Source organism: Amblyomma mixtum, chromosome 2 (assembly GCF_055824585.1).
Source record: "Amblyomma mixtum isolate Tamu chromosome 2, ASM5582458v1, whole genome shotgun sequence".
Lineage (NCBI taxonomy): Eukaryota > Metazoa > Arthropoda > Arachnida > Ixodida > Ixodidae > Amblyomma > Amblyomma mixtum.
In genome coordinates, this window is record NC_143013.1 from 244,977,225 (window position 1) to 244,990,595 (window position 13,371).

Consider the following 13,371-nt stretch of genomic DNA (forward strand, 5'->3'; position numbering starts at 1 on the left):
TAGATTGACAGGCTTGGTTGGAGGCTCGAGACCTTTTTGGCTACAATCTTGACAAATGGAATATTTGTGCTCAAGCTTTGACAATCTCCATACTGACCAGGCAGTCATGTATTCTTTTACTTTCATGGCACAATTTTCCCACCATAGGCTTAGCTGCATTTGCTGTTGTTGGTATTCTGTGTGAACACTTTCATCACAAGTTTCAATTTGTCCTTTGTTGCGTTGTTTAAGGCCTTGCTACCCCAGAAACCATACTCTGGTGACTTACGTGACTTGTAGTTTGCTGAGAATAGGAAGCTGCCACCCCTACCCAATGAAAAAAAAAAATACAGTATGGTGCATAGATGCACATTTTATATATATGTCAAGCACTTGAGACATTGTGTTGTGTACTGCTGCTTCTGCGACCACATCAAGATTGCATGCACCTTGGCTTTTTATGAAATATAGTGAAAAGAAAAAGTTGTTTCAAAGCCAGTGACATCATTGTTGGCTCACGTATCACAAAGCACCATTCATCAGTACTTGACCACTGCTGTGAATTTTCTTTTATGATGGTGTTATGTACGCTCATTCAAACAGTGTGCCAAATTTTTACACCGCAGCTTAACTTGCTGAGTAAAGTGATGATAGCGCCATTGTGTTTTTCCCTCATTAAACCTTTTGTGCAAAATTTAGGTTTATAAACTCCATGTGGACTCTCTGTTGCCATTTTGAATAAACTGATAAGGCTTCTTCTGAGTCTTATTAATCAGTGTTACTTTTCAGTTTGTGGCTGATTTCATTAAATTCTGTTTTCCAGACATTTAGGGTCTTTTTCTTTGTGAGCACAGCCTTTTCATTTCACGTTTACGCTCTTGATGTTACTGACGCAGCACATTTTTGATATTACCATGTCATCTGAATTTTTAGCCACATGCATTTGAATTGTAGAGGGGGTATGTAAAACGTCAGTTCTCAGTTATGCTTATATCCATTATTATAATTGTGTTAAATATTGTTATTTTATATTCAAACAATGTGAAACCTCTATTTATTGTCTTTTGCATGATTTTCATCAAGCTTATCATGAATGTTTATATACGACAGAGCTGTCTTGCTTCTCCTGCCACATGATAATGTTTCAGAGTGACACGCATATAAATTTTTCTTCATTGATTTTGCTTCAGAAATGGTGGTGTCCATGATAAAAAAGAACCAACGTCACACGCTAGAAGTAACATGTATATTACGACAATATAAAACGCAGTACAAACAGCAAAACTGTGCACCTGTAAATATAGCAACAGTATACCGTAACCACAACTGTTCGGCTGAGTATTGCTTGCTGTTCACGCCCTCTGTATAAGATTTGAACCTGTTTCCTCAGTCGCTTTGGGACGTTAAACCCCAATCAACCAACCAACCATCATATTCATCTGTGGCTAATAGCCACCGAAATTGTGTATCACAAAATGATTACAAATCATGTACACCTTGTAACCCTTTATCTGAGCATGGTCAGGAAAAGTTTTTAAAAATTCGATTCTATTTGTCTCTTGTTGTGTCACAAGTTACAGCTACCATGGTGGGGCTCAGGCACGATTACATCTGCAAGCCAAATTGTCTTGAGAGTCAGAGTTGCCAGGAAGACACTTGTGGCAAACATACTTTCGACAGGCAGATTGTACTACTTGGGGCAACAGGAATATGATAACTGTCACCTCTGAACATTCACGCCAACACTGTGAGACCATGGAAACACTTCCACAAGTCTTCAAACATGATTGCAAGCTCAGCCGTGGCTTTGCAGGTGGTTGGAAGAATCCCAATTCGCATTGATCACAAAGCAAATTGCTATTCTTATTGCACCCATTTGTATTCAAAGATGACACAGGTCAATACACAAAGCATGTTTCCTAGTCTTGAATCGCACCTTATGAGTACAATATTTTTCTAGCCCTGTGCTTAACATATTGATGGCAGCTAAAGACCAAAATGCTGCACGCAGATCTTACTGGCTGTTGTGATTTCTTCAAGGTCAGAAAAACGTTCCTGGATGTTTGTGCATTCATAAACACTGCAACCTCATTAAGGAGCTAGAGCAGGTGCATTACGTTTGTGCCATCTTTTGTCTTCGTAATACTCGCAGAAAGTGAGTAGGTATGGTGCAGCATTACCCTCTACTCCCCCAAGAAAGCTTGCATAGGAGGCTAATCGGCCACCCTTGTTCACTTCGTAGTTATCCTTTCCCCGACTGTTGAGTGATCTTGGAAATTTGGCACATTAACATTGCTCTCTCTGTTGCAGCCCTGGTAATTCAAACAAACATCACATTTATAACACATCGCAACATTCAAGTACTGAACATAATTATTGAATAGTTGAATGAATACTAGAATGAAGGGTCGTAAAAGCACATCACGATTTCAATAATTACGGTAATAATAAAAAAAGAGCTTAAACAATGACACATAAGAATCCATGCATCACCATCCTGCATACCTCTCACTTTTAGCCTCATATAGGTGCGTACCTGGTTAAGCATCTATAGCTTAACATGAAGCACACAGAGGTGACATGCAGTAGTACTTGTTGCACTGGTGAAACGGTGCTGTTGCTCTGAGGAGATGGCGCTTTTTCCTTATTGCACCGAGCAGTGTGTAGTTGCATGCAAGCATAAAAACTATAGCACGTCCACAGCATGTGTGTACACGTAAGGTGCGACTCATCGCTGCACAAATTTTTAACCCTGCAAGCAAGCACAGGTAGCTAACAAAGTCGTGGATGAAAGTTTGCCCCGCTTTGCTATAAAAAGTTCAAAGCAGTGGCAGAGAATAACAGGTTAAGGCACCACGGCCACACAACAAGGAGAGCAATAAATACTGTCACTCAACATTTCAACAGGAATCGCAAACAGAAAGCTGCAAACAGATATTGCCTCGCTAGCTGTGCTGTACACAGACTTGGACGCACGCTCACAACAGGTTTCACGCATGACAGTTCTTCATCGCGGAAGTGCTGAGTTGTGCGTAAACCAGTTAAGGAACTTCAGTCACTTGCGCCTTGTGCCTGGTTTTCGTCGGAGCTTGAGGGTGGCTCCTGCACGACGACCGTAGGTGGCAGCTCGGTGATTCCGTGGCCCTGCAGGAGGTCCCTGAGGGACGCTATTTCCTGCTCCAGGGCGTTGCAGTAGTCGCGGTTCTTGAGCAGCTCTTGCATGAGCTTCTCACGCAGTTTGCTCTCTCGCAAGAGCTGCCGCTCTGCCTGCGTCTTGACCGTGAGCACGATGCCTGCAGGAAGTGAGGAGCAAAGAAAGACTTTAAACTGAGTCCTCGCAAGGCATCTTGACAGTTTCGTGAAGACCAGAAATGATGAAGCGGTGGCCTCGACTCCATCTTTCCAACTGCTTTCTAAATTTCACCTTTATAGAGTGTGCAGAAAACAAAAGACAGACTCCTCTCATACAGCCATTGAAGTTTCTGTTCCTAATGGAATGATGACTATATAGGTCACTACCAGTGTTTACGTGAAGCAGCAAAAATGTGCCAAATTTGGCTTGAACTTCAGAATGCCTGCCCATGTCAAGTAAATCTTGAAACAGCCCAAGCAACACAGCAAGGAATAGGCTAATTCAGCTGCTGTTTCGCTTTCTTGTCCAGTAATTTGTGCCACTTCAAGGCCTTCTAAGCATAAACAAAGCCAACAAGCCAAGCTTAGCTGCTGAGCTAATGAGTTATAATTGCATGGGCAGCCTGTCAGAAAGAGATGTGTTAGCACGGTCAAAGTAACTGCCCGAAGGCACAAAAATGCCAGTGTGACGAGAATTTATAAGTGAAGCTGATCAACATGAAACCTTGGCCTTGGTGGTCTTTTGACATTCTGCCTTCTTAATGATACTAGTGCTACACAAAATATGTGGATCCGGTGCCGACTCCCAACTACTTGGCCTAAAACAGCAACGAAACACTTAAATATGTGGATAAAATGAAGTTACGACATGCAGTCATGCCATACAGTAACTGGCACTTTCTAGACAATTCACTCCATTGCCTATTCTCTCAGAACTGTGCCCTGCAATACTGGCAGTTTGTCTGATCGGATCGCTGATGACATAATAATGTATTGATCTTTCCGATTTTGTACTTACTGCACTTCAACAATTTCACGCATTTAGTTAACTTATCATAGCTCTAAAATAATATCATATCCTTGTATAGCAAGGGCTTGTAGAGGCATTCCCCAATAAGTATTCAGATAGTCCCAAAGCAGCATGGTTCATGCTACTACAAAGCTTTCTTAGTCTTTCTTATTTAGACACCTGCTTATTTTACCCACATATACTTCACTGCATGACAAAGGAATAGAGTATATCATCGCATCTGTGCACTGAAAGCCAGCAATGGGGCTAGTTTCAAAAAGCAGTTCTGCTGGTTGTGTCGGAATTCACTTTCCTGCAAAGACTGAGCAGCTTGTAATGAGCATTACAACATCAGCTCCAGCAAGCCTGCCAATCCTATTAAAGTTGTGTGATACCTAACACACGTATAGCATTATAACAAGCCTCTGTCCTGCTCACGTTTGCTATACTTCTTCAGGAGATCAGTATCGTGCAACCTGAAGAAGGTAGACAGGTGTACAGAGGTTGATGTGTTTACCGTCTTATCGTTTCCCTTTGGTGCGTGTGCATAAAAGCTGCGTTGCCATTTCAGTAAAAGTCGTTGGGAGTTGGCGCTTTGTCCCTGTACTCTGCGTAAGTGTTTGCAACTGCTTAGTGCCACAAATGTTAGGAAGAATCTCCAGTGTGTGCCGAGAAGAAAATGCAAAGCCCCGTACCATTGAGCAGGCGCGCCACTCGCCAGAGTCGCAGGACAATGATGAGACCGGCGCCGTTGGCAGCCGACTCGGGGTCCCTGAATGCAACGTCCAGGGAGAAGGAAATGATGACCACCACTGCATCAAACACCTCCAGCTTATGGTGGAAGAAGCGGAGCCGGTAAGCATACAGCTTGACAACGATTTCCACCAGGAAGAGACTCAGGATAAAGATGCTCATCGAATGGATGATCTGTAAATACAAAAAAAAAATGGATTCTTATGTATCCTACGACACAGCGTGTCTCAAAAGTCCACATTCATCCCGACCATATGAGGTTTTTTTCCAATTTGGCCAGAACCTCAGTACACAAGTTTGTTTGTTTGCTTGTTTATTGGGGTTTAACGTCCCAAAACGACTGAGACTATGAGAGACGCCGTAGTGAAGGGCTCCGGAAATTTCGACCACCTGGGGTTCTTTAACGTGCACCGACATCGCACAGCACACGGGCCTCTAGAATTTCGCCTTCAAGAAATAAGTGTACCTGCATTGTGCCCTTTGTGAACTCATGAGTCCAGCAGAACTATATCACATACACAGCGGTGGGTAGCATACTGTGTATGACTTAACTTTCGTGAGGGCCTTATTTTTGCACTTCACATAAAGCACGTGAAGAATGTATCCCACAGATAATCTCAGCAAAATGTCAACTTGCAGTGTGGGAAACAAACGACTGTGAGACCAGCATGGATTCCTGCCTGCAGCCTAAAGTGTAAAGCAAAGTGGTAATTCCCCGCTCGCCGGTTCTTTTCCCAAGTAGAAGGTGCAGTCTTTTTCTAGCAACGGCTTTGTTTGCTTCTCGGAGCTGGCTGCTGAAAGGGGAGCATTTAAACGGTAATCTACCTAACCGTTGCCAAGATTACTATCTGTCTGTTTTTTTTTTGTTCGTCTGCTCAATGTGTCTCACTTCTGTCCTCTCTGTGAAACGTCTGAAACCCAGCAACACTCACATTTGGCTGCTTTCGCAAGTAAGTTTCAGTATTCACTAAGAATGTTTAGGCCTTAGCTGAGGCTGCCAAATTTGGCAAATGTCCGATTTACTTTTTTCTACTGCTGAATTACTGCAAAGGTGGGTTTCACATGAGTGTCAGCATGTAACATGAGCCACATTCCTGCTCTGCAATGTGGTAAAGCTAGCAGACCACGCGTAAGAGGGGAGCACTAAGGGGCCTGCCACGTCTTCACCATGAAATTTAATGCTCACAAAATATTCTGAAACTGTGACTTTAGCCGACTTGGCATAATATGAAGCTGGTGAATAGTAAGTCGTCTATAGTAGATGGCACATGAAAGCCCAATCTTCATGCACATTCGACACAAGACTTGTCATGTTGCTTAAAATTATTTAATTTAAAAAATTATTTAATTTTAATTCTGTTTAATATTTCTGAGCATCCAATGCTGGTCTAAGATTGGCCAAGTGGTAATGCAACTCAACTCATGCCAACAATCATTGTAGTGCACGGTCAGAAATTCACTAGTTATTTATTTGGCATTTTAAAACATTATTCGGTCTTTCATATAGTACAAAACAAATTTTAGACAACAGTGCCACACAATGTACAGTCTTCAAGATGAGTAGCTGTCTTACTGCATGAAAGTTATTCTGCGCAAATTTGAAGACACTATGTCCTCAGATTTGTGTGGGAATCAGGCATACCTCGGCACCAATAGAGGTGGCTCAATCACACTCACACTCACGGCCACTCGCACTCACATCCACTCATTCACACACACACTCATGTCCACTCACACTCGCAACCACTCACTCACATTCCCACTCATGACCACTCGCGCTCACAACCACTCACTCGCATTCACACTCACGACTACTCGCACTCACAACCACTCACTCACACTCATGACCACTCGCACCCACAACCACTCACTCACACTCGCACTCATGTCCACTCACACTCACAACCACTCACTCACACTCGCACTCATGACCACTCGCACTCACACTCATGACTACTCGCACTCCCAACCACTCACTCACACTCACAACCACTCACACTCATGTCCGCTCACCCTCATTCACGTTCACTGACTCTTTCCTTGTTTGCTAACAACGGAGGGGTTGAGAGATTTACTGCCGCAGCCGACTGCCCTCATGGCTCCCCTAGCATAGCCTGTGTCTCAAAGATGGGGTGCTGAGCGGCCCAGGCTTTGTCGGGCTATTTGGCCAATCGTCACAGCTTCACTGCTCGATGAAAGTGGTCACTGATCACGCATATTCCATGCACTGAATGGTACGCACGTGCGCTTCCGGGCTTGCTGCTGAGACGAAGAAAGCCAGTTCAGCGTCAGCTAAGATGCTTAGAGAAGTTTTTGAACGGTGCCCATACACGTGCGCAGGGTTCTCCATGAAAATGAGCCATGTTTCAGCTCAGTGCTCCCCCACCCCCCCCCCCCACCCCCATCCCCAACCTTCTCTCCTAGGCCATTACAGCCAGAACGGAGCGCAAAGGTGAGGAATGATTATAGAACATTTATTTCTATGCGATGTAATTTCAAAATATACAAGATATTATTCAGCAGTAGTTTTTATTTTAATCTGTAATATCGGCAGAGGAATACATGGTATAGAGAGAATAGGCCGCTGGTTCCGTCACCCTCAAAATGTGAACGAAGGGAGGCGAAAGGCTAAGGGTGCTTGCCAGAGTTTCCGCAAGAGGTCTTGTCTTCATCCTGACTAAGACAGCCCTCTTGTTGAAACGTTCGCAAGCACACTGAGGCTTTCGGCTCCCTTGTTCACCACGTGAGTACCGGCAGAGGAAGGCATGTCACTCCGTCGCTGAAGTATCAATGTAACATCCCGCTTCCAGAGTAATTTCCATTCTCTCTAAACCCCAGCAAATGTGACAGATTTGTTTTTTTTCACTGTCACAGCAAAAAAGAACCTGAAAGGCTTGCCTCAAAATGACCCGGCCAGTAAACAGTTCTTGAACGCAACATCATGGGTCTTCGGCCACTAAAAAACCTGATTGGACATAGCACTGCACTGTAAATTGTGCCGGAACAGGTCCGACAAGTAATTGTATGAGGCAGACTTGGCGATTAGGGAGATTAGACGAGTGAAAGAGGGGGGGGGGGGGCATCTCCCTTTCTTGTGCGCACACCTGTGACGGTGTCTAAATAAAAATAATGAATTTGTCTTGACAATAGTATTGGATTGTGTCTAATTACCAATATTTGGTCTTGCTTGACAACGACGTTCCGTGACTGCATGAACACATTGGAGTCAAATGGCAACTATGAATACTTTTCGCGGCGTGGAAAATGGAGCATGTTTTTCAAACGGTCGAGTGATTTCCTCACGCAAAGCAAAATGGCTGGAATGGGCCGCAAGTAGAGGATTTCCCCGCGTAATAACGATGCTAAGGGGAGTTGTCATTAGAAATCCATTTACAAAACCTCCTAAGCTACAATGTGTGACCGATCTGTGGACATGTCTGCCGTGCAGAACGTTTTCTGCATTGCACATAATCCCTGTCTGAAGGAGGTTTTACAAACCAGCGTGATGTTTTTGAGGCTAGTGCGTGCGGAGACCACCTGCGCATCCGCGTGGTGATAGGGGGCGCTTACATTTCACCTGATTATTCTTTAACGTCGTTCGCGGAAGAATGCGCATGCAGGTAACTTGTGAGCCATTTTGTTGCGCGCGCCCTTCTGAAACTAAAATACTTTAGTGGGAAAAAGCGCTATCCAGAAGTTCTCAGAGGAAATCGTAGTATCCGGTTCAAAAGATAACTCATGCTGTCCAGATATCAGTGTGGGTAGGATTGTGGAAATCGATGCGTGCAAAGAGAAGCTAATCCACTTACTTCACTGAAAACACGAAAAATAAACAAAAGCGCATTCCACAAGCTCATTTCGATTTGACTCCCCCAGTGACAAAGCTTCAGCGCCAAGTAGGTCACGTTTTCGCGTGGGTCCGGCCCAATCAACAAATTACGGCCAGAGCAAAGCTCTGCAATGCACACACCTGGGCACACACACACAAAAAAAAAAACCTAAGAGTCCACTGCAGCACTCGAGATCCCATCTTACGGTAGTTATTGCCAAGAAGCGGACAGTCGTTGTTTCAGCAGTAAGCGTCGTAACTCTTGTGTATATGAGATCGAGCCGTGCGGGGAGCGTGGCAAGATACACCTGTCTATATTTTCAGGACTGGCAATGCAAAATTCGATAAAGGATCTCACAAAACTTGTAGCGGCACATTGCATCCGCGAAGGGTCTGCGCTCGTGCCAGTGGTGAACTACAAATGCAACGAAATATTGCTGTTCCTGTGCCAGCGGAATCCTCTGCTTCGGTTGTCCAAAGACACGAGCATGATGCCTTATGCTGCCTCGAGCGCCCTCAGTAGTCAATATTTGCTTCCCTCAGCTCTCAACAACATGAAAATAGCTAAGCGGGCATCGTGGTCGCGAAACATACGGGACAGACTTCGCTGTCGCGTCCACCCACCACTCACATCCACTCATTGCCACTCACGTCGACTCACAACCACTCATTGCCACTCACGTCCACTCACAACCACTCATTGCCACTCATGTCCACTCACAGCCACTCATTGCCACTCATGTGCACTCACAATCACTCATTGCCACTCGTGTCCACTCACAACCACTCATTGCCGCTCACAACCACTCACAACCCCATCACAACCACTCATTGCCACTCATGTCCACTCACAGCCACTCATCAAGCATGTCCACTCACTACTCACCTCTACTAACGCTCACATCCACTCACTCGCACTCACACTCATCTCCACTTACACTCATATCCACTCACTCACACTCACACTCTTGGCCACCCATGCTCACATCCACTCACTCGCACTCACACTCGCGTCTACTCAAACTCACAACCACTCACTCGCACTCACACTCGTGGCCACCCTCACTCACAACTACTCACTCGCACTCACACTCATGTCCACTCACACTCACGACCACTCACTCGCACTCACACTCATGTCCACTCACACTCACGACCACTCACTCACACTCACACTCACAGACGTGAGTGTGAGTGAGGCGATATGAGTGCACTCATGAGTGAGTGTGCCGACCTATGGAATCAGGACACACACGTCTTGAACAAGCAACAGAGCAGCTTATGAAAGGAAAGGAAACTAAACTGGTGACATGCGAGACTTCCTCTGGTGGTACAAATACGAGCTACATGTTTTTCAATACTTCCATGTGCAAACCTGAACAAGATGCTACACCTTGGCACCAAAGGGAGGACACAACGGAGCACTGTGGAAGCATTTGCACAGAACGCCCTGTACAATGTTGAACTTCTTGTGTCAAGAGAGCGTTAGAAATACGGCTCTTGCACACCATACTGTTAAGGTCTTCGTTTTGCTTCATGTGCACCTCGTACTTCTGCCAACACACCTGGTCCAGTACTGTTCACCTCTCTTGAGAGCGTAAGACATACTTGGGACTTGGGTGTGCTATTTGCCTTCACTATGACCACTACTGCTCAACTGCGATTTACCTGAACGGCTCCCACAGTGGCACTAAACAGGTTTCGGACTTGCATCTAGTGTATGCACACTAGGAATGGGTCACCCAAGACAACCAGTCACGTTCCATTTGGGGAAGGTTAGGAGAAATTTTGGTAAGGAGAGAGTTTTTGCAGTTTTGGGGAATTTTAGGAACCGAAATTGTGTCACTTTTTCCAAATGGACCAAGTTTTCAATACGCTTCAGGGAAAAGGGCCTGAAATAGAGAATTTTGGGTCCAAATAAGGGAAATTTTATATTACAGCTTGGAACCACACTGAAGCAAACTGTAAACTCTCATTTAGTACCCTGTTTTCTCAACAGGCTTCCTTCAATTGCTGTTCAAGCACTCAGCCAAATGCTTAGACAGGTGTCAAAGGTGTCTGGGTTTGATTTCCTTTTCTTACACATTATGGGTATGGACCTTCAGCAGTGATCAAACCAACTGTACAAATGAATGACCAATCGGTCTAATCAATTGCATCTTTAAGCATCTTTGACCTCTTCACTACTCCACTCTCCTTGTCTTAACACACTGTTCGCCCCCCCCCCCCCCCCCTCCCCCCCTTCCTCTCCCAGTATAGCTAGACTAGCAAGGTAAGAGATTCAGAGCTGCAGGCTGACTATTCTTGCCTTCTATCCCCTCCCCCTTTCTGCCTTTGTTCCTCTCTCTTTCTCTCTCTCTCTTTTTTCAACAAGCATAGGTTAGCCCAGAACGGATTTTGCACTTTGTTGCGAACTGTCTTCTGTGCTTTAAAACATGGCTGTTGCTGCATGATATAAGATCGTCGTTAGTTAACTTCTGCTAATGCATGGTTTTGAATGCGAGGATGTGCATAGATCAGAAACAAAGAAAAATTAAATAATATACTTTTAGGTGTTAAAGCTATACACATCTCTTGGGTATTCCATAAATAGGGCTCTGTGGAAAAATTCCAGTACATAAGCATCCTTAGATTTAACCTGATTAAAATGAGTCCACTGCATTAAACTATAAAGCAGGTTCAAACATAACTACTCGCTGCCAGCATGGTGAGTTTGCAGTTCCGAACAGCTAGATGGCCTATCAACATGCGATAACTGTAATACACCGCTCCTAATGGCAAAGATGGAAATGTGAGATTGGGACTAGTTTAATAGTTCATTTAACAAACTAGCCCAATCTCACGGGAGCTTCTGTGCAACAGTCAGACCTAGCTTACAGTGCTGCTAATATGCAGGAATCAAATGAATCGTGATTAACCTGGAAAGAAATTAAAGTTGCTATAGCCAAAATACCTGCTGTTTTTGTCTGCATGAAAAAAGCATGATATAAAGTATGTGAATTGCAAAGATAACCTGGTCCATTCAATCCCTTTGTCTTGTGGTGGCTCATATATCTGTCGACCAAACCAGTCATTGTGTTAATGGCAGGCTTTGGGAGCAATGCAACAATGTCAAAAATGCCGCCTGCAACGTTGGTATTCGCTGCCATGACTATTCTTCCCGACCATCATATGAAAACAGCAGAGTTGTAGCTAAGAACAAATGTCAGCTTACCAGAGAAATCATCGAGGCTTCTAAGATTGTGAGGCATGGTGCAACATATGTATATGCACTCCACCTGTTGCTATCTCAAGGAAAGAGCACGAATGTTTACAATCTTAGATATGCTATATTGAAGAAATTCTGCTTGTTCAGAGCGATGTGCCTTGCTGTACTCAGGGGTTTTCTGTGTTTTTTCAGTGATGCTAGAGTTTACCCAATGGGCACTAGTATTCTCTTGGATGTCCCATGGACGTCCTAAACGTCCACAGGACGTGCCCATTGGGTATATAAGCTATGACATCCTGAATAAACTATCTGTTGTTAATTCAGCGCTGTGTCTCATCCAGTCTTCACCTTTTGGCCTCGTGCTGTTGTGCTGGCTGACTAAGAGTTATCTCAGTCCCACATTAACAGACTCTGCACGATATGTCATCTGAAGTCTACCATTCCTGGAGGCTGCCCACTGCTGCTTAATGTTTTTCAGTAGTGACTGGTATCCTTACCTTTGGTGCGATGGAGCTGTGTTCGTGAAGTTTTAGGACCTCCAGCTCCACAAGCAGTTCGGTGATGACTAGAAGGCAGTCAAGAACTACCAGAACCACAATGGCAATCTGAAAGGGCAAAGTAATCGTTTTGATGAGCGGCTCATAAATGTATGAGGACCACAGTGCACGCAACTGTGCACAATATGAGCATCTGAAAGTCACCTGAAACTTAGTAGAATGCAGCAGCGCAGACAGTTTCTCGCGGAATGTGACAAGGGGCCTGATGTCGACGTCAGATTCCATGTCAACGTCGATCGAGACGAAACTGGCGCTCGGTTTGTCACGAGTTTGTACGCTCGGTAAGTCCTTTTGAGGGAAACGATCGTGATCTTGCTCCCTGCGGCGACAAAATCGGACGACATCAAGCATAACATAGGTAACAACATGACACCTGTCAGAAAATGTCAAAAGTTCCGCATACGGTACGGACGTACTATGATGAAACGAAATCTAACTTGCGGAAATATGAAGAAAAATAACTATTTCCACACACTTTCTGACACCCGATACAAACAATCAGTGAATGAGATTCGACATCTACTGCCTCGATTTTCGCAGCACAAAGCCACAGCTCGTGAATTACGCTGCCAAGGCTTGAAAAGTGACTTACGTCGCTTGCTCCATGTTGCGATACCTTGCACGAACTGGGACGTCCCAAGTTGGAATGCTGAAGTTTTCAACAGCTAATCATGTGCAAACATTTCCCACGTACCGCCGCCAAAGGGCCTTTTTTTATCATTGTCACCCAGATACAGAGCCACAGAGGTGCGATCAACGAACTTTCGCACTACGCCCCCCCGGCCCGATCAACTGACCAACTTCTGAGCGCGGCTGTGGCGGCTGCTTGGGCAAAACCAAACCAAAACAAAGCAAAATGTCCCACTCTCGCTGTTTCCAGCCAGCGCTCACACGCTCCCGGTTT

The 13,371-nt window shown here is 44.8% G+C and overlaps 1 protein-coding gene across 1 annotated transcript; it reads right to left on the minus strand.

Moving 5' to 3' along the window:
* Positions 1-1,206: 1,206 nt before the first annotated feature.
* LOC149363300 (voltage-gated hydrogen channel 1-like) lies at positions 1,207-13,368 on the minus strand. Its single transcript, XM_089573449.1, has 5 exons — positions 13,060-13,368; positions 12,612-12,786; positions 12,408-12,515; positions 4,816-5,047; positions 1,207-3,272 (listed from the first exon to the last, which is right to left on the minus strand). Exons 1-5 carry the CDS (start codon positions 13,071-13,073, stop codon positions 3,031-3,033), a joined length of 771 nt encoding a protein of 256 aa, XP_089429575.1. The 5' UTR covers positions 13,074-13,368; the 3' UTR covers positions 1,207-3,030.
* Positions 13,369-13,371: the final 3 nt, after the last annotated feature.

Excerpts from the sequence above, each read along its gene's own strand:
- LOC149363300 (XM_089573449.1), bottom strand. Across the intron at positions 12,516-12,611 it reads TGCATTCTACTAAGTTTCAG|ATTGCCATTGTGGTTCTGGT; the intron begins GTGACTTTCAGA and ends TTGCCCTTTCAG. Across the intron at positions 3,273-4,815 it reads AGTGGCGCGCCTGCTCAATG|GCATCGTGCTCACGGTCAAG; the intron begins GTACGGGGCTTT and ends CACTTCCTGCAG.